General features: G+C 37.8%; 2 protein-coding genes across 3 annotated transcripts in view; one reads left to right on the forward strand and one right to left on the reverse strand.

Annotated features, from left to right (window-relative positions):
* clec3bb (C-type lectin domain family 3, member Bb) overlaps positions 1–4,147 on the forward strand; it is a gene marked incomplete at its 3' end in the record, with an annotated part of 4,801 nt that extends 654 nt beyond the window's left edge. The window contains exons 2-3 of the mRNA XM_079829892.1: positions 192–296; positions 3,765–4,147. Of these exons, the coding sequence (XP_079686018.1) occupies positions 192–296; positions 3,765–4,147 (488 nt within the window). The remainder of the gene's footprint in view (positions 1–191; positions 297–3,764) is intronic.
* Positions 3,656–22,500, reverse strand: part of cdcp1b (CUB domain containing protein 1b) — a 19,727-nt gene continuing 882 nt past the window's right edge. For both annotated transcript variants that reach the window (XM_079829860.1, XM_079829861.1), the window contains 8 exons: positions 19,923–20,138; positions 18,355–18,717; positions 17,905–18,270; positions 17,589–17,786; positions 15,238–15,615; positions 14,772–15,128; positions 14,599–14,686; positions 3,656–6,380 (listed from right to left, as the gene is read on the reverse strand). In XM_079829860.1, the coding sequence (XP_079685986.1) occupies positions 5,825–6,380; positions 14,599–14,686; positions 14,772–15,128; positions 15,238–15,615; positions 17,589–17,786; positions 17,905–18,270; positions 18,355–18,717; positions 19,923–20,138 (2,522 nt within the window). In that variant the 3' untranslated portion in view covers positions 3,656–5,824. The remainder of the gene's footprint in view (positions 6,381–14,598; positions 14,687–14,771; positions 15,129–15,237; positions 15,616–17,588; positions 17,787–17,904; positions 18,271–18,354; positions 18,718–19,922; positions 20,139–22,500) is intronic.

Raw genomic sequence — 22,500 nt, forward strand, 5'->3', positions numbered from 1 at the left:
TCATCCTAAGATATGCTCTCTGTAAAATTAATTTATGAAATAAAAATAAAATATAATAACCAATAATGATTTATATATATATATATATATATATCCTCGATGGTTCTCTTTACTGTAATACTAAAAAAGGCTTAATTTTCCTTCCAATATGGTGTATTATTGAACTGGTTGTTGATTGTCCTGTCCGTCAGACTCAGATGCTCGAGCCAGCGCTGCTCTGGAGGACCTGCAGCAGCAGATCAAGGACATCGTGGAGGAACTGAATCATCTGAAGGAGCAGCAGGCTCTGCAGACGGGTGAGACGCTATGATATAACCCTAACACACTCCTGACTCACTCCTGACTCGTCTGTTCAACTGTAAAAAAACTCCAAAACGAACACGTCGTACCATAAACTGTTTGGATTAGAGTTCGTCCGCTTACATAAGACACATGGCCTCCACGTGTAGCTTTTGATGAGTTTTACAGTGTGTGTTTTCCTGGAGACCAAAGAGCCAGATGTCATTCAGTGTTTGAGCCATGAGGGAATGTTGAGACAAATATCTCATATTTTATAACACTATATGACTAATTATTTAAAAATTGACTAATTAACACAAGCCAAACATCACTCTAGTTGCCATTTTAAGCCAAAGCAATAAGTTTCAACAGATGGATGTTTATTTTAAGAACTTTTTAAAGCCATATTCTGCACTTATTTTAAAAATTGTATATAATCTTTCCCTGAAGTTCACTTATAATGTTGGTGTCAGTGCACCAAAGTCAGTCATAATTTAACTTTATATGATCATTTCTACCCTGTCACCCTCCTTTTTAAAAATAAATGTGAAGATGCACTATCCAGACCTAAATGACTGTAATTCAAGAATGCTTTGGAATATGTTTGGTATTGTTTTAGAGAAGACACTCAGCAGATTACTGCACTTCAAACAATGAAAGTATGAAAAAGTTATGGAAGTAAAAATGTACTGTAAATCAAATGTACTGTACAAATTTTTTCAAAATAATTTTAACTCTAAAATTACTTTAAAATCAAAGTCATATGTCTAACCAATGTGTGCTCGAAATGTGAAGTTCCCATGAGATTTTGTTCAGGCGCTGTCCCAAACATAGCCACCGGGTGTCACCCACATTCCATTGCTTTTTTGTATGCCTTCTCCTGTAACAAAATAATACATTTCTGTCCAAATATCACTTCTATCACAAAATATGGAACCTTGAGACTGCATTTTGGCAAGATTTGAAAAGGTTTTGATTACAGAGTGTTTAAACAAAATTTTGTAATATGAAACTTGATACCGCCCACTAGGGGAGGAGCCTGCTAAAAGTATTGAGAGTACCGTTTCCATGGTAACGTGACGTTCAAAATCAAAATGGTTAAATTTTGAGTTTGTAAGCTTTCGAACGATACCTAATATATGTTGATTATTAAAATATGTTAAAAATAATATTATAAAAGCGCAAAGAGCCCCACTAGCGGGTCGGTGACAGTTAAAGATGCAGTGTGTAATGTTTATGAGGATCTAGTGACAGAAATGCAATATAATATACATAACTATGTTTTCAGTGGTGTATAAAGCCCTTACATAATGTACTGTTAAAGCTACACTGTGTGATATTTTCCCCCATCTAGCGGTGAAAAGGTATATGACCATCCAGTGAATATTAGTTTCTGTTCCTCTCAATTCCGATTTCGTTTTAACTCCTACGGTGGCCGATTTCGTCCAAGATTAACATGGCTTCCAGTTCGTCCTCGTCCACATTCGACACGGTGCCATCGAGTGTTAAAACGCGAAAGGCGAAGCTTGAATTTACGGGTATGTCCCTCTTTGGCTAATGTACTTTCAAGATGGAGGGGCAACATGGCGACCCGCATTCGAACCCCTCACCCGTATGTATTTTCAATGGCATATTATAAACTTACGAGAATACTTTATTACTTGAAAGAAGTAAATATACATTAATGAGCACATATATTTTTGAAAGAACTAAGTGTTTTTAGCTAAGAATAAACTAAAAAAGTTACACAGTGTAGCTTTAAGTATTTATGAGCCATTTCTATCTACATATACCGCGGGTCCGTTTACAGGGAAGTCGCCATTTTGCGCCGCCATGTTTCTACAGTAGCCCTAAACGGACAAACTGCTCTATAGAACGCTAGCTACTCTCTGCAGACGACAACATCTTTGTTCTGTGTCGGCCGCCGTAGCTTCTCTATGTGCTTCGAAAGGGAGGGGTGAGCGGTGGGCGGTTGCAATTCACAGCCTCACTGCTAGATGTCGCTAAAATTTACACATTGCACCTTTAAGGGGTTAAACGGCTGTTTATTCGAGTATGGGGTCTCTGCGGAACAAAAGTGGGCGTTTCTAAATTTGTGAATGTTTTCAAACTGATGGGTGTTTATAAACCATGCAATGAAAATGATCCCCTTCACCCCACCCACACTGTGACGTGGGCAAATCAGGTAACTCAGTAAAAAACGCCCCCGTTTATGGCCTCGCCCACTGATCTAGTAACTCCTATTACTATCCTGCAGTGCAGAGACATACAATTGGTTTATTCTGCACCTGAGGATATATGTAAATGACCTCTGTTGTGATGGGCTCAACTGCAGGGCTCGACATTAAGCTTGTTCATGTGCTTGTCCTTCGGTAAGTAAATTAGTTTTTTTTTTTATGGGTTTAAATAAAATGTATTCTGAAGCAATATTCTCCCCAGTGTTCAATCAGCTTTGACATATTTAAATCTGCATATTTGTGATATTTTTTTCCTTTTATAAAGGACATTTCCCTCCTAATCTTATTAAATATAGGCTATGCTTCAGCTTTCCTTTTATATTCTTAAATGTGATCAATAAATTAAATTAGAAGACGACACTATAGGAATGTTACCAATCAAATTAAATAATTTACACTGAAAAATTACAACTGCATTAAATAATGTTATGAGATTGTTCTAAATATTTTTTTTAATATACAAATAAGAAAAGTTGGAACAAATGTTTAAACATGAAACTAAAACGCCAGTAGGTGGCGGCAGGTGATTGTCTTAATGAGCGAGTCATTGAGTCGATTCGTTCAAACAGCTGATTCATTCAAAACGCTGAATCATCAGCTGTTGCGGTGACGCGTTCTGCTGTGATCTTTGTTTGGAACTATTTTCTCTGCTGAAATAGAACAAAAACACTCAATATTGCATCTAAAATGTAAGTGACTTAATGTTAACAATTGTTTATGGAGCTGGCATATGAAATCAGTGTCATTTTCAGTCGTGATGGTATTCAGGAAAACAGCACTCTTGGTAATGTGACGTTGCAATATGTTAAAAATATAAATAAACTCCACATTTCTACATGTTTACGGCAGTGTGTTAACGGAGTTTCTCTGTGTGAGCAGTGCACATTTGTTTCGATTTTTCCTCAAGAGGCTGCATATGTGTCAACAATAGATACCGTCAGTTCATTATACATTATATATTATCCACTATCGATTGCCACTTACACTAATGAATGAAGAATCATTCTTGCATTTTGGTGATTCCCTAGTTTTTTTTTTGTTAATGACGTTTTATCAGGATACTTGTCCGGTCGGGCAAGTAAAATTCTCTTATCAGGGAGCGGCAAGTTGCAGGTGTTAAAATGTAGACAAATATGTTTATGAGCTCAAAATGTCCTTTTTTTATTTTATAACGACAACAATCACACTTTCTTTTACAGTATATGACCCATTTAAAGATTGCAAACAATGTCTTTTATTCTCCGCTAGTCTGCCTGAGAGGCATGAAGATCCCCGGCAAGTGTTTTCTGGTGGACTCGGCGAAGAAGCGCTACCACACGGCCAACGAAGACTGCATCGCAAAGGGAGGAATCCTCAGCACTCCGCTATCATCGGACGAAAACACGCAACTCCTCGATTATGTGCGCCAGAGCATCGGACCAGACGCTGAAATCTGGCTGGGCGTGAACGACATGCAGGCTGAGGGCGTGTGGGTGGACCAGACAGGCTCAAACATCCGCTACAAGGACTGGAAGCTCCCGCAGCCTGACGGCGGTAAGGCGGAGAACTGCGCCGTGCTCTCCGGCGGGAAGTGGCTGGACGAGAGCTGTCGCGAGGAGCGGGCCTCCGTCTGCGAGTTCAACATCGTCTGAGGTCATCCAGCGCTTGACCTTAAGCTGGCCTTTCCCTTGCACAATCCTGCTTGCGCCATAATTGTGTATTTTCCTCCTGAGGCGAGCGAAGAATGTCATCTTACTCCATAAAAATGTTCAGATACGAAAGCTAATCTATAATCAAAGATTGAACACTGTAATAAAGGACACATCTAGTTCATTTTTGGACGGTCTCCATTAAGATCCAGCCAAAAACACACACTAACCAACATTGAATCATAAATCAGAAGTCCGGCCAACTGTTCAAACCCAGAACGATGATTATTTCAGATAGCTAGCTTTGTTACTTGTTTATTTTCTAACAAACTGATGTCTAGCCTGATATAACCTGAACATTTATCCCAATAAAATGTTATCAAATATGTGCTTGTATGATATTTTTCACATTAGGCATGAAACAGGCCAATTTAAAAGGTATGCTGAAAACTGATATGCCCATAATTTATTAAATATTCTGGCTGATTTAATTATGCTTTCACTTAAAATTGCGTGTTGAATTGTCAGATTCACGCATCACATTTTAGGGATGCACAATATACTGCCGATATTAGACATTTTAAAATACTAAATATTTACACAGTGCAACTTTTAAGAGTTAAACGGCTGTTTATGCTGCACCTGAGATATATGCAAATGACCTCTGTTGTGATTGGCTGACCTGTATGTGTGGGCGTGGCTTACTCATTGTATTTTTATGCTTTCACTTACAATTGAGTGTTGAATTATAAGATTCATGCATTACATTTTAGGGATACACAATATATTGGTTATCTGCCGATATTAAATATTTTATTGTGCATGCTCATTTCTGCCAATTTTTACATTTAGATAACCTAACACTCGCTTAAAGGCATAAACAATGTTAAATGTAAGCTTTAGCCAAATTAATATACATTTTCTTACTTATTATAATGCTGTGACGCCAACATTTACTTTGATCTTTTCTTATTTTTAATTTATTAAGACAAAACAGCATTTTAATATCAGCCATTGATCAGTTATCGGGCATGACATGAAAATAATATTTAGTTTATCAATATCAGATAGTTTTAATATTGGTGCTTTCAGAATTTAGCATGTAAAATGATTATTTTAACTCAGATTTTTCTCCAAATCCATTGTGGGAAATATGAAAACTGTCTGAATCTGGTCTGTGTTTTATTATATTCATTCTTACTATATTCTGAACAGACAGGAACATCTGTTAAAATACCTGAGAATTTATTTTAGGAATGCATGACGAAAACACAGAATTGAAAAACAGAAACACATAAAACCTGTAGCCTGGAGTTAAAACAAAACACAAATATCCAATAGAGAAAGTCATGGCACACTTCCACGAAGGGATTCGACTCTCAAATGGCTCCAATAAGAGCATTAATTCTGTACATTCAGACTAAAAGCCTATAAAAAAAAATCTTTAAAACCAAACGTGATGAACTACACATGCACAATACATGTGGCCACTAGGGCGTCGAGAGAGAGAGTAGTCTTTTAGCATTAATTTTACAGAACATCATCGTCTTTGTGTGCACACGTGCAGGCTTGTAGCCAATGGCTTTTCTGCTCCCCCGATAAACTGTTAGCGGTTTGTTAAATGTTTTTTAGCGAGCAGGCGAATCGTCGTATGAATCCACTCCTCATCCGGCTTTATTCTCAAATTGCCTCCTCGTATTCCGGCTCATGCCAGGAATCAGAGTCCGATTCAATTTCCGGTTGAAGTCTGGATATGTCGGTAGACAGACGAATGGGATTTATATCCCCGAAACTCTTGAAAGTGTGCAGCTCATTATCCACCATCCTGCGATCTTCGAATCCCAAGCTTCCCTGCGATACCAGCGGCGAACGAGGCCTCGCGAGATTAAAGGTGTTGGGCGGTTTTAGGAAAGGCTGATATGCATCTCGATCTCCTCCTCTTCCTTCTAGCGAATAATCAGCAGACGAATCCGGAGCCGGCGGGATGGAATCCGAGGGTCCATTGAACGGATGGTATGAGTCCACCTGATGTCCGTTGCTCCAGGCTCCGTTGTCCACCTCTGCAGGTTGGTTCTTGACCGGACCATGTCCGTACATCGTGGGGTCGTCAATGGAGGCGTAGACGTGGGACTCGTTGTCTGCTCTGGATTTTGGGAAGGTGGCGTTACCCGGAAGGAAAGGTTTCCCTCTGGGCAAAAAGATGGAGGACCTGTTGGCCTTAGATGTGCTTTTCCTTCTAAAAGAGAAGAGAACAGTTTGAAAATGTAAGTAAACGCCAGAATAGAATACTACCTTCATCATATTAAAGGTGCACTATGTAACATTTTGGCAGTCAAATATCCAAAAACCACTAGGCCAGGGTTATATATTTTGTTCAGCTGAGTACTTACAATCAATGTTCCCTCTAAGCTGCGCGGCACTGAATCCGCATTTCACGTGCAGAGCCAAAACAACTATGGCGGAAGCTGCGGAAGAGTTCATAGCTAAACGAGGGGCACCTGAGGGCAATCTGAACCTGTACATACAGATGTATTTTCACTCGCTGAGCACTTGGACTGAGCGCTTAAGAGATTCACTCTGTCTCAATCGATCGGTAAAGCAAACTATTTCTGTTCAACTCAATGAATGCGCAGTGTATTTGACGCACATTAAACACTAGTGTGAGGCGCGCGACTGAGAGCGCTCAGTGTTTCACACACACTCAAAGAGAGAGTGAGAGAGAGTCTTATACCACACAGAATTGACGTGCTACATGTAAACAATATCCTTTGTTGTATTTTCCTGCAAAATAATGGCGTTTATTTGGAATTATTCAGCCTTTCATGAACAGGAAGAAACAAATGCACAAACGGGAATCTCATTGGCTGGCGTGCACCTATTACTGTGCCTGTTTTGATTTCAGCAAATCAGTTTGAATGAGCGCTGACAACGTGATTAATATTCATGAACCCAGAAGCTCATTATTCCTTAGTGCAGTTTATTTTTAGAAGAATTTGTGGTTTTATTATCTTATCAACTCAAATTACTGAAGTTCTATCATTAAATCATTATTTTCAACTTTTTTGTAATCTGAAGATATTTTTGGGATAATTACTTTTGCTGTTTCTGCTATTTTTACCACTGTTTGCACCATGAGTGTATGAATAAATACAGAATCGGTTTACATGTAAAACTTGTCATTGATTTGAATTATTATTGTTTGTATTTTGTGATGTTTTTCAGCACAGTTGCACTATTTAAACATTACCTGCACTTTTACAGAAGACAATTATATCTGAAACTTTTCCAATTCTGAAAAGGCTGGTGTGGAATTTTACATAAAAATAAATAATGTAATTTATGTAAAATAACACAGCATTATAATAAGTAAGAAAATGTATATTAATTTGGCTAAAGCTTACATTTAACATTGTTTATACCTTTAAGCGAGTGTGAAAAGGTTATCTAAATGTAAAAATTGGCAGAAATGAGCATGCACAATAAAATAAAATATTATAGGAGCCTATTTGATGACATGTACGTTTTACTTTTACTGATCATTGTTTGTTTTTCTGAGACTCTCAAGAATGCATGCAGCTCTCACTTGTATCCAAAAACATGGGGAATGATACTACATTTATCGTCATTGATATCGTTATCGCAATAAATACAAAAAAATATCGGGATACATTTTTAAGTCCATATCGCCCATCCCTAGTTAGAACCGGTGGATGCGGTTTACAGGTTTCATAGAAAGACAATGATGTCACGTGTGAGCAGTAGTGAGTTGTGTTTGCGGTCCAAATAGCTCAAAATGAGAGGCAACGAGAAAGGCAAAGACGTAAAGAAGAGTGGCTTGATTAAGTGGTGGAAATAACAGATGATGGACACAGCACGGTAACAAAACAGACATTTACAGTTATACCCACCACAAGTGTAGCGTGCAAACTCTAAACACCAAAGTAGCACACATCAGTTTAAATAGATGTGTGTGTGGTTTTAGTGATATTTAGATAACTATAAAAGAGTTCACATGTTCCCTTGAACATATTTAGCTATTAGATCTATTTCATTACTTCAGTTAGATTTTTTTTAAACAAATTGAAGCATTTAAACTGATATAATGTACTAATCAGTTGAAATACTTCCATTAGTTTTAATATTATATTATAGGCTATTATAATTGTATTATAGTGTAAGCCTAATAAAGAATTGATCTCACAAGGGGATTGTTTCGGGATCCTTGCCATTAAAACGTTTGAAAACCCCTGATATAGAAAATCTTGGAAATTCATAAGCAATAAACAAACATTTAATATAGATGGTTTAATGCTGCCTGTCGCCAATAAAAGACTGTACAAAAACACATTAAGAACCATCTCAGTGTAACTGCTTAATTTTTTTCACATTATATTATATTATATTATATTATATTATATTATATTATATTATATTATATTATATTATATTATATTATAATATAAAGAATTTACCTGTCCTGGGGGAGATTTTAATAGTATTTCTTGGTAAAGAAGACTACAGTTAACAGCACTGTAAAATGTGCTTAATTTAGTGACTTCTGAATTAACTGTTTTTTATTGTATTTTTTTTATTTAATATATCACTAAGTTACCTCAATGGTTAAATAAAATAGAAATGGCACATTAAAGTTAAAAGTTATAACTGCATGATAAAACCACTTTTTTTATTGTGCGTTTACATACGCTGTACAGGTAAAGAATGTTTTTGCTCAGTTGACCAAAATGTCCGCCCAATAAAGAAAAGATTTGCTCAGCTAGAAAATAAATCAGAGGAAACATTGCTTACAATATCCCAAATGTTTCCAACTATTTGTAAATGTTGAGAAAATTGCTATTTTAACCAAGGAACCGGGACATGTGAGGGAGTCGCCTATCGATGACATCATATCTGCGTTCCCATCGGTTTCTGGTTTTATTTTGCAGAAACGCTTTACTCTCACTGCAGTGTGAACAAGTGTCATAGCAGCCGCGAGAGAACGCACAGAGTAACGTCATAACATCATCAACACACTCAGATGTGTCTAATATGATAAACTGAGCTGCGTTACCTCATACTCATGACCAGAAAAGCAGAAGTGGCGCCGGCGACTGTGTCATAATAAAAGTCCCGCTGCTCGTGAGGCGTGCGTTTCGTTCATCTTATTAACAATCACTCCAGCGGTTCCTCAGCTCCACAACACTCGGTCCTGCTCTGCTTCATACTACAGTAACGTTAATAATCACATCCATGAACATGATTTTTGCCCGAGTCCTATCCCGATTCTTTTCCACCGGCTGTGAGATGAAGACCACATGTCCCAAGATTCTGCCCTCAAACGTGGCGTCATCAAACTACTCCTTTGTTTTGAATAGGCGAACTCTAGCGGACGGAAAAGTTACATAGCGCATCTTTAAATGATCGTGTCTCCTCAGAAACTTTGGACTAAACCACTCAATTGATATGGATTAGTTTTACAATCTCTTACTGAACTTTTTGAAAGTGGTAGTTGCATAGCTGTCAATGGAGGGACAGGAATCTCTCAGATTTCATCAAAAATACCTTCATTTGTGTTCAGAAGATGAACTAAAGTCTTACAGGTTTGGAACGGCATGATGGTGAGTAATGGGTGAACAGTCCCTTTAAGAAATTCCAAAAATAAATAAAATTTTGTAGCTCTTTAATGTATCGCGACAGATCAACAGTTCAAGCGGCATGTGAAGCGATCATCTCTTCTTCTTTACTACTAGTTATAGCATAAAATAAACATGAATGAACATCAGAAGGTATGTTGTTTCAACTGTCAAAACATCAAGTCCACCGACGTTAATCTACTAACTCTACCATTTTGTTTGTTGGACAAAATGGTGTATAGCAACTGGGGCACATAATATTGGCTTTGTGATTGGTCAGATCGTCTTCCAATCAAACTTCCTGGCAAAGGGTGAATTCCCAGCTTTGAGTAGAACGTTACGTGTTATCACAAAATTACTGTAATTACGACATGGCGTGAACGCAGCATATACATGGCATATTAACAATATCTATGTTTCCATACAAAGTTGCAAATTTAACTTATAGTATTCACAAAATTGGAATATTGCAGTAAACATTTGCAAATAAAGCACTGTTTTTATCCAGTGAGTCGAAGAGAACAAAAGAGAAAAAGTGTCTAGTTGGAGAAGCCACTGTGTGTTTTTTTGTATATAATAAATGACTTGTGCCTCAGAGCGAACAAGCGTGGTCATGTTATCTTGCTTTCTGAGGAGGATGCTGCAAAGATGCTATCATAGTTTATACGCATGTTTTCTTATCAGATACAAACATTATCCGACTCTAATGAGTGCAAACATTTTATAAGAGCATTTTTAAAATGTATGTGCATCTTGATGTTTCCATCCAGTGTTTTTATGCAATATGCCAAAATTTACATAAAATTCGGTGGATGGAAACATGCCTAATGTTAAAAGTGTTATTTTAGTATCATTAGTATACTATTATAGATTTTTGAGTAATTCTTTGAATTTGTATAATTTTATATTTTCCAAATTTATTTTTCCAAGTCCTATATAATTTTTATTGATTTTTATTTTAGTTTTAGTTATTTAATATTCAAGTTACACAAAACAGTATTAAGAAATGTGCCTTTGCAACTAGCGGGAATAAAATTAAGTTTTTATATTTAATTTAATTTAATTTAATATTTATATTATTATTTTTAACTTCTTTATTTGACATGTTTAAGTTAATAACACTGCATGTGCAACAATATAAAATATGCAAATTAATTGCATAGAATTTGTTTTTTAGTTTAGTACTATTACATAAGTAAAAATCTGTATACTAGTACTCATTTAAATATGCATTTTTGTTACTTTATTGCCTGATTTAAAGGTGCCACTGTTCAGAACAACATCCACAATTACCCATTTGTTGCAGCAAAAAAATTATTTGGTAGCGCTTTATTTTACAGTCCTGTTCCCCATGTATAAACTATGTACTTATTATAGTAATTGCAATAATTTTGTAATAACTAGGTACTAACCCTGAACCTAACCGTAACCTATGTACCGGTAGTTGCCTTATATAACCCAGTACTTTCTAAGCAAGTACACGCAAGTATAAAAGGTCAATTTAAGGCCTTTTTAAAGACCAATTAAATGGAATAAATTGAAAGGAACGTAACACACCAATATGTTCTCTAAATGTAAATGTCTAAGCACACAATGAGTTATATTAGTGGAATTTTCAACGTTTGAAAATACAATTTCCAACAGATACACCCATAACTTTTTAATTAATAAAAAAAATAATAAATAGCTTAAAGTTTGAAATAAGAAATCTTGTGATGGTGATTTTATGATTAAAACAAGAACAAATATCTGTCAATGGGTTCAAATGTAAGCACAAACCTCATTTTGTTCAATTTCTCAGAAAAAATTTCTGGACTCTGCTTTAATGGTTGGATTAAATTTTACTGACTTTCATTCATCTTCGGAACACAAATGAAGATCTTTTTAATGAAATCGTAAAGATTTCTGTCCCTCCATTGACAGCTATGCAACTACCACTTTGATGCTTCAAAATGTTAATAAATAGATTGAAAAAAAAGTATCCATAAGAATTGAGCGGGTTATTCCAAATTTTGACGGATTTGGAATGACATTAGGGTGAGTAAATGATGACAGAATTTTCATTTTTGGGTCAACTATCCCTTTAAGTGTACTGACCTTCTTTTGATTTATTAATTCAAACTTTGACAAATTCTTTGACATTCTGCATTATACAGTAAATTCCATTTTTATGAAGGGATTCTGCATCGCAGAAATCATAGGGCCCTAATTTAAAGGGATAGTTCACCCAAAAATATAAAAAGGCAACAAATCACTGCCATTATAAAGCTTGGATTAGCCAGGACTTTTTTTTAATATAACTCTGATTTTATTCGTCTGAAAAGAAGAATATCATGTAAACCTAGGATGACTTGAGGGTAAGGAAATCATGGGCTAATTTTCTTTTTTGGGTGAACTATCCCTTTAATGCCATGATATTGAATTTAAAGGCCTGTACACTCCGGGACCAATATTGCTCGCGCTTATCGCCAGCGTTTTTCGTGACGTTTTTCGGCGCGTGTTGAGTGTTCACACCCAAGCGATTTTCACTGGCGATGCGTCGAGTGAACGTGCACATTCAGTAGATGCGCTCCCGGTACACAAGGTGGTGCTGCGGCACTTACGCTTCTGACACTAGCTTGTCACACAGAAGAAGAAGAGAGACAGTATTTACGTGCTAGCCAAAACCACTGATATATTATGTCTATGGCCAAAACCATTCACACACTGGCAAGCAGCATTAGCAACTCATCTTCTTCTTTGTCTACTTACTACTTCTTCTTGGTATCAATGTGTGCTCGGCAAGACCGTTTTGTGCTTGAGCGCCACCAAGTCGTGTTTTAATGTCACTTCAGCAGCTCCAGGCACGTGAACAAAATCGCGGATCTCATTGGTCGGACAGTTTTAAACGCGCCACGGCAAAATAAAAAAATTAACCCGAGGCGTTTTTTTTTAAATGGCGCTTTTACGCCTGCCGTTTTGCACGTCGGTGTGCACACTCACATTGGCGCCCTTTGTTTAGTCACGAGGCGTTAAACGTCTGCGATAAACGCGCGTGAAAATTGTCCCGGTGTGAACAGGCCTTAAGACTTTCTGATCCAATTTAAGACATTTTTAAGGCCTTAAATTGTGGAAGGTCAAATTAAGACTTTATTAAGACGTGGAAACGCAGAATTGTTATGCCCTAGTTAGACATTTTCATTAAGAAAAGGTGTGACAACAAACTCGTAATACTGCGTTCACACCGAACGCGAAGTGAGCGTCAAATTCGCTTCTATTGTGTCTAGTTGGATGCTTGAACATTTTGAATTGGACGCACGTATAAAGCGAGCGTTTGATGCAAATAGCTCCGTATGACTGCTCACTGCCAATATCAGTCGTTCCTCCATGTTGAATGAGTGACTCGGGGTGGGCCTGCAGATGCTGTCATGTGGTGAAGTCACTTCACCTCATGACAGCAGCAAGCAGGCTCCTGATTGGTAAACGAGGCGCGAACAGACGCCAAAGTTCAGATTTTTCAACTCGGGCATCAGACGCAAATTTGCTTCAAACGTGTGAATGCGCAAAAAGCACCAAATAAAATCACTTGCGCGTATCGTGCAAGACACTCAATTTGCCTCTTTCGCGCAAACTAGACGAACTAATGAGGCGAAATTGCATCCATTGCGGCGCGCTAAACGCGCCTTTACATCGACTTAACATGGAAATTAGGTCTGTCGCGATTGGTCGATACAATCGACTGCGTCAACGTCAATATTTTTAGTCGACTGGGTAACTTGGGTACAATATGATATTGTATTAGTACCGGTACTTTAAAAATGACAGCACTCTAATAAGAGCAGTATTTCTTAATGTGTGTCGATGTGTGACAGCAGGAGTGAGGACGTGTGTGTGAGCTCTGCTTCCATCGTTCACTAAAAAATGGAAGCAGAACAGTCAAATATATACGCGCAGCTCAGGAAAAAGCAACAGAAAACCGCAACAGAACGCAACAGAAAACCGCCTTTCACTCAGACAGATTGCGACGCCAGTTTTGCGGATTATTGGGTTTGAATGGTAAAAATATGTAAAAATGCACATCCTGTCGAGTATTCGGGTAAACCCAGTCGGATATGTCTTTAGTGAACGTATACGGAGTTGAATGAGAAATCGGGTGTTACAATGAATTTGGTCTGTGCAGCTCTTAAAGGGCCGGACCTAATATTCTGTGTGAAGCAGGGCAGGGCAGGAACATGCCGGCCAAGTGAGTTTTAGGGTTTTTTAACCCTAAAACAATGATAAAACAATGAATAGTAAGTTCTGCCATATTATTCAATTACTTTTACAGTTTTTTGCCATGGTATCGATTTCGGTTGGGATCGGTTTCGGTATTGAGCTATTTTTATCTGGTATCGTGCTGAAGTCATAATGTTGGTATCGTGACAACACTAATCTATATAAAAAGTATTTGCTGATATTCTCTTTTTTTTTACCTTTTTACTTTTACATTTTGTCAAGGGCTTGTTTACATTTATACTTTTTTATAGTACACTACTGAAGGCCAAAGCTGCAAGTTAAATGAAATGTTTTTAAGTAAAATTGTTGAAAATTATTGTGATAAATTAGCCGATAGAGTAATCGATTAATCGATAAGTTAGTCGATAGATTAACCGATTAAGCAATAAATTAGTCGATTGATTAATCGATAAAGTAGCCGATAGATTAATCTATAAATTAGTTGATAGATTAATCGATATAAAAATAGTCGTTAGTGGCAGCCCTAATGGAAATCACCCGCTCCAGACGCTCAATTCGCGTTCGGTGTGAAAGCAGCATAAAAGAATACAGAAGTAAATTCAGACTCACTTTCGAATAATACACACAACTACCAGTGCGATGATCACCACGAAGAGCAGCACCCCGACTACAGCCAAGATAATGCCCAGGAATGGTTCTGTAAGGAGGACAAAACTCAATAATTATCTGATTATCTTCCATTGCAATACAAAACAAACTCTGAAATGAAAGCGTTTGCTCACTGGTTTCCTTCTGCAGCGTGATCTGGGAGAGCACAGCGAAGTGTCCGCTCTTGGGCTCGCAGTTGGACATGTTCAGGTAGAAGCTCTGCTGTTGGATGATGGTGTCGGTGAAACTCTGATCTTCTCTCCAGGACTGCGTTTGGCCTTGTGAGTCCAGCGGTCTGATCGCGACCTCTGTGTGGCCCGAGTCGCACGTGATCTTGCTGACGTTGGTGAACTGCAGCACGGCCTTGTGCTCTTGAGGAACGTTGACGATCCATGCAACGGACGAGGAAGCATTCATGCCTTCGGGCCAGTTGGGCGTCGCAAGATACATGGATCCCGAAATGAGTGGAGATACGGTGTAGATTACATTCTCTGTGAAGAAAGCAAGACGACAATGCTATGAGACTGCAACTCTAATACAATAGAAAACAGTTCTTTCAAATTGTAATAATATTTCACAATAGTTATGGTAGTGACTTACCAGCGATCTCTGGACTCATGGCGACTTTTAAGAAAGGTCCTTTCTCCTCTCTCAGGTCTTTTATCGTGTAAGGAGTAACGGTGATGGAAACGTTCCCTTTGATTTGGATCTTCTGGATTGTGCCTTCAGCCAGAGAGCAGAACTGTCCGATGTTGGAGCCGTCCGTCTCAGAGATCAGCAGAGAGACCCTCTCGTTACAATCCTTGAATGGGACGGACTGGTGCAGGTTTCTGTTCGGGGACATAAGATCCACGGTGCCTTGATCGAGCACACGGAGCAGCCAGGTGAACTGATGGAGGGGAACGGGCAGACTGGGGTCCAGCGTCGGAATAGTGAGGGACGTCCCGCTGATGTCACGAGAAGATGTACTCGGAAAATCTGGAATCACAGGGAGGAAAGGGACAATCAAAATAATGTGGTCTCAAAATGATTCTGTCAAGATTATGATTTCATGACTGTCATCTACTGTATCTATAATAATAATAATTTGTTACATTTATATAGCGCTTTTCTGGGTACTTAAAGCGCTTTACATGGAAGGGGGGAATCTCAACCACCACCAATGTGCAGCACCACCTGGATGATGCGGCGGCAGCCATATTGCACCAGAACACCCACCACATACCGACAGAGTGATGAAGCCAATCAGTGTATGGGGATTATTAGGAGGCCATGATGGACAAAGGCCAATGGGCAAATTTGGCCAGGATGCCGGGGTTACACCCCTACTCTTTTTCCAAAGGACATCCTGGGATTTTTAATGACCACAGAGAGTCAGGTCTATCTATCCATCCATCTATCATGAATGAAGTCCATCTGTCTGTCTTGTTTAGGCAAGTTTATTTGTATAGCACATTTCATACACAGTGGCAATTCAAAGTGCTTAACACAGAAATTAAATCAAAATATTCGTAAGTGAATTAAAACAGTTATAATAGGAATGAAAGGAAATAAAAAAAATCAAGATGAAAACCCCTATCTGTGGTGGAAGAAAATGGAGAGTCAGCTTTACTTTAAAAATATTTGTCAGGTAACTGTGCGTTTAGACAGTACACTTACAGACAAATCTTCTTGGCCTAACTTGAGGGCGTTCTCTAGATGTTTTACCCGTCAGACCAGATCTAAACGGGTCTTCCTCGCACCGGAGGGAATACTCAACTTTGGGACTTCCCCATATTGGCTGTCTGCTTCTGTGGTTTTTAACCGGCTCACAGCACGGCCTCCTCGCCCACGTGATATCTCAATTCTCAAAATTTCAATCACGTTGCATTTACCACAGAATCAGTCATCCACCTAGGATTTATCCACCCCACTTATTTATTGCTCCCCGTCTCTCAACCTCTTCCACCCGGACAGCCTTAACAAAATAAAAATATTGAAAGATAAAAATAAAGAGTATAATTAAAACTGAAAATAAAAACAGGGTTAAATTGAAACATATAAATTAAAATGCAAGCAGCAAAGCACATACAGTGGCACAGTGCTCATTCAGTAAATGCACATCTAAACAGATGTTTTGTTTTGTAGGGGTGGCACGGTTCACAAAACCCACGGTTCAGTTCGTATCACGGTTTTAGGGTCACTGTTTTCGGTTCTATACGGTTCTTGTTGTTGTTGTTTTTTAATCGTTAACACTCCACAAATTTACTTCAGCGTATGGTATATATGGCTTAATCATCCACAATTTAGGATACAGTATTAAAAAATTGTTATATCAAGTTTCCTAACTGGCTGTCTACTGAGTCCGACATATTGGCGTAACCTTTTTCATGTTAATCAAATCAATTTTGATCAGAACAATGCACTGTGGCTTTAATTCAGCTGACCTGATTAACAAATTTCACCATGAAGTGTTCCGTGTGTTTAACAATCACCATATGACATCCAGCGCTGTGAAAAAATAAAATAAAATACACGAAAACACAACACTGCCGTCTCTGTGCTGTGATGCGGTCGGAAACCAGATTGAAAATTGTCAAAGTATCCGTTTGAGCTTAAGAATTTGTTCAGCTGACTGAAAACAACTTTTTCAATGATCTTGCCTATGAAGGGGAGATTTCAGATTTTGAAAAAAGAAGTGGGAAGTGTGTCAAGGGCGCAGGTTGATGTTTTAAGGTGCTATCAGTCTATCTATTCATCCATCTATCATGAATGAAGTCCATCCATCTGTCTGTCTGTCTGTCTGTCTGTCTGTCTATCTATCTATCTATCTATCTATCTGTCTGTCTCACTTGAAGAGTCAAAGCCAGACCAAAGAAAGCATTGTTTCCATGTCTAAATCTTTTCCTTTTCATTGTGTTCATGTGTCAGTCCACTGAGAAAGTGTGGCACATTTACACGCTCCTAGTTACCGATGGTTTTGGTGGCCGTCATCTGCAGGTCCTGTACGGGACAGTCAAGGAAGGACAGGTCAGCTTTGGTGCCCGCAGGAACCACTATTTTCTCCTGCACCCCAGAGTTCAAGCTCATTTCACAGTACGACTCTGGGTTTTTATTTTCTATTTGCAGGCTCAATCCCTCCTCGTTCCGGAGATCCACAGCGCAAAGATCTGAACAGAACAGCAAGACGGACAACATGTTATTTATCTGCAACTTTAAAGCATGACTTAAGATCAGATACCCTAAAAAACAATATTATTTCAAACATAGCTTTTTTTTTCGACTTACATGGATTCCCACCCCTGAACACCGCCACGTTAACGTTCAAAGAAAGTCCAGGAGTCCCTTTTTTTGATTCACAACTGGTCAGGGTCAGGCTGAAATCTCCCTGTTTATTGGTCGGCTGAATGTCCTTTGGGTCCTTTGTGAATGTAGTCTTGTCCCCCAGTGCATAATCAACCAAGACAATATTCTTTTGGCATTCTGGTGGAGTGTAATGTTGAAAGAAAACTGTAAAATTGTTCATTGGCTCAACAGCAAAGTTCCATTTCATTTTGTCTTCACTGCTGAGGCCTGGGCCGTAATTTGGTGTGAAGAAATCAGCAGATGACAGTCCTCTGGGCAGCTTGACATCCACCACAACCAATGTTGTAACTGCAAAGAACAATAAATAAAATGACTGCAATCAAAAACTAAACATTTAAGAAACTGTTTCTGTTCCAAATCACTTCTTCTAACCTTTTGTATCTGGTCCCATGGACACTTTAAAGTCAGATGGGTTAAGGTCTATATCTTTGGGGACCTCCAGAGACACACGTCCTTTATACAAGACCTGGATACGACTGATGGTACCGTTCCGACAAAACGTGCCGATGGAGGTCCGCCCTGCACGCTGGTACGTAATGATGGTGTAGGTGTGTTGGTCTGGACAGGATTCAGAAGGCTTGATTTGTCTCATTCCTGGAGCTGGAAAGTCCAGTTGAAACATCCTTCCTTGTTGAACCTTCAGATCCCAGGTGAAGGTTCGGCTGAACTCCAGGAATCGGGTCGAATCCGGATGCACTACAGTGTTGCTACAGGATGGTGACGAGCAATCTGTGCCTGGAATAAAAAGTAAAGATTTAGTGTTTTACAAGATGATTTTATCAAATGGATAATTCAGACTCTAATTCAGACTCTAATTCAGACTCTAATTCAGACTCTAATTCAGACTCTAATTCAGACTCTAATTCAGACTCTAATTCAGACTCTAAATCAGACTCTAAATCAGACTCTAAATCAGACTCTAAATCAGACTCTAAATCAGACTCTAAGTCAGACTCTAAATCAGACTCTAAATCAGACTCTAAATCAGACTCTAAGTCAGACCCTAAGTCAGACCTAATTCAGACCCTAATTCAGACCCTAATTCAGACCCTAATTCAGACCCTAAGTCAGACCTAATTCAGACCCTAAGTCAGACCTAATTCAGACTCTAAATCAGACCCTAATTCAGATCTTATTCAGACCCTAATTCAGACCTAATTCAGACCCTAATTCAGTCCTTATTCAGACCCTAAGTCAGACCTAATTCAGACTCTAAATCAGACCTAATTCAGACTCTAATTCAGACCCTAAGTCAGACCCTAATTCAGACGCTAATTCAGACCCTAAATCAGACCCTAATTCAGACCCTAATTCAGACCCTAATTCAGATTCTAATTCAGACCCTAAATCAGACGCTAATTCAGACGCTAATTCAGACCCTAAATCAGACCCTAATTCAGACCCTAATTCAGATTCTAATTCAGACCCTAAATCAGACCCTAAATCAGACCCTAAGTCAGACCCCAAGTCAGACCCCAAGTCAGACCCCAAGTCAGACCCCAAGTCAGACCTAATTCAGACCTAATTCAGACCTAATTCAGACTCTAATTCAGACCCTAAGTCAGACCTAATTCAGACCCTAAATCAGACCCTAAATCAGACCCCAAGTCAGACCCCAAGTCAGACCTAATTCAGACCCTAAGTCAGACCCCAAGTCAGACCTAATTCAGACCCTAAGTCAGACCCTAATTCAGACTCTAATTCAGACCCTAAGTCAGACCCTAATTCAGACCCTAAGTCAGACCCTAAGTCAGACTCTAATTCAGACCCTAAGTCAGACCCTAAGTCAGACTCTAAGTCAGACTCTAAGTCAGACTCTAAGTCAGACTCTAAGTCAGACTCTAAGTCAGACTCTAAGTCAGACTCTAATTCAGACTCTAATTCAGATTCTAATTCAGACTCTAATTCAGACCCTAATTCAGGCTCATTTTGCTACTTGCCGACGTCTTGGTTGATCTCCACAGTAAAGATGTCGCCCGGCTGAGAGCAGTTGAAAGTCACGACGGTGGGCAGAGCTTCAGTGAGTTTGAGGTTGGAGTTACAGGTCTGAGACGGACCTTCATCCTTACACACACTACAGTCCAGACCCTGATCTGCCTTCTTACTGAAGATTATCATGGTGCCAGAGTCAGGGGTCACCTCAATTCTATGACATTCTGAAAAAATATATAATATAATATTATTGAATAAAAGGAATAATAGTAACCACACACACATATACCCGTACATACATAAATATAAATATGTTGTCAAATGATATATCGCATCCAAAATAAGTTTGTGTTTACATTATATATATGTGCGTGTACTCTGTATAATTATTATGTATATATAAATACACACATGCATCTATATATTTAAGAAATCTTTGTTATATTTACATTTAAAAACTATTTATATATAATATAAATTATATAAATATATATATACAGTATAAACAAGCAAATATTTCTTAAATATATACATGAATGAGTGTGTATTCAAATATACATAATTATACACAGTACACGCACATATATTAATGTAAACATAAACTTAGATTAATTGTTTGACAGCACTAATTAATATATATATATATATATAAATAAAGAAGTGTGTGTGTCATTTATTATAAATGTTATTAACTTAAAATATATTAAATACGTGAACTAAAAATAAAATAGAATCAATAATAATTTTAAAAAAATTAGGCCTAAAACTTTTTCCATTTGCTAGATCCATTGGCAGTTGGTTTAATATTATTTTTGCTTTGTGTGAAGTGTGTGTATATTTAAATATATGTACTGTATATTTAAGGTTGGTATTTATATTTAAGGTTCATTTTCCCCAGTCATCTCAATGGCATCTCTCAACAGGAGAATTGATGGAAAATTAACCTTAAATATATAAATATAAATGCAACAAGAATATTTTTCATACTCAAGGCGTGTTCAGACCTTTATTTTGAAATAGTGATGAACAGGACGAATCATGAGATTGGTAAAATCCTATTAATATAAAAAACAAAACAACAGGTTCTCCATTTGTGATGTGGCGGCGAGCTATAACGCACATACATGCTCTTTTTATGTGTTTATTAGAGGTTGAATTCATATCAAATTCGGCCAAACTTCCCATACTACTTCTGAATAGGAGGTCTACTTCATAAATTGTATGAAAATATATGGTTATGAGATTATTTATATATATTTATTAGAATAAAGTACATTTTATTTAAAAGTATTATTTTAAAATAAATGAAGATACAATCAAATTAAAATCTAAAATTAATATATTAAACAAAAATAAAATCTAATAATATAATATATTACCTTTAAACTTGACTATTTTGCTTTTGATTTGAAAGGATTTATGTTTATGATTTTATATGAGAGTTTTTTTATTGGCAATTGGTTTTGTATATTATTTTTGCTTTGTGTGAACAGGCCTTAATAAGGACTCAATCTATTAGAAAATGAAAATTAAGTGTTTAATTAATCTAAACTGCTCTTGGACACAGAGTTGCCCTACAAAACAATCAATACGGAGCCATGTGAAAGTACAGCTTGGATGAAAGCAGAGTTGTAACCCACATAAAAGCAAACAGAAGCACAATGGACTGATTCAGGACTTGACCAGGAAGAGGTCATGAGCGAACACAGCCGCACATTACACTACACATGTCAGGCATTCTGGGAACCTCCCTGATTACATTAGGAAAAACAAGCACCTTGTCCATAATAACGATGGGAATTGCTGACGTTGCACGACAGCATATATAGATATGCGTCATAATTAGAAATTAGGCGTAGAAATAAAGAGGTTGGTTGTTTAAAATTAAGTCTACTTTGTTCAGACGCTGGTACATGTGCATTAATATCTTGCATAACACTCACAAGTTTAGACATGATTTTGAGTGCACAAATATGTAACTGACTTTCAACAGGACACAAGCATCCCTGCAGATCAGAAACATTCACACCGTCTCACATTACTCCAAAAGAGTGACGACAACGCCTGCAAATATTTACTCATGTTTGTGACAATAACAGTCAGCGGACACACACTCCTCCAGCCTCTAACCTGAACCAGGTTCACCTATCAGCAACTAAATCATGTTATTTATTTAGAGTGACATAACTGTTAAAGATGTAAGGGGAAGATATTCAACAATGCAAATCACACCGGAGAGTTCGAAATTATGTACATTTTCTGGTTTAGCTATCTTTGGCATTAAAAAAACAACTTCATCATGATGTGACGCCTATATCGGCACAAGAAAATTTAACAAATCGACCCATTTTAATAATTTAAAATCACAACTTCACTCTGAAGGTCACTTTCAACACAGTGAAAATGAAAGTCTATTGTCCCAAAAGCTGAAATGTCAATAGAACAGTTGACATTTTGAGACATGCCGAGGAGAAAAAAAGTGAAAGCCTTATGTTTTTCCCTCCCTGCCCAAGAGCATGTTACAGAAAACTGCCCTTCATTTGTACAGTAACAGATTGTCGGTCAATAATTAACAAGATATTTTTT

Source organism: Gobio gobio, assembly GCF_949357685.1.
Source record: "Gobio gobio genome assembly, chromosome: 11".
Taxonomy (NCBI): Eukaryota; Metazoa; Chordata; class Actinopteri; order Cypriniformes; family Gobionidae; genus Gobio; species Gobio gobio.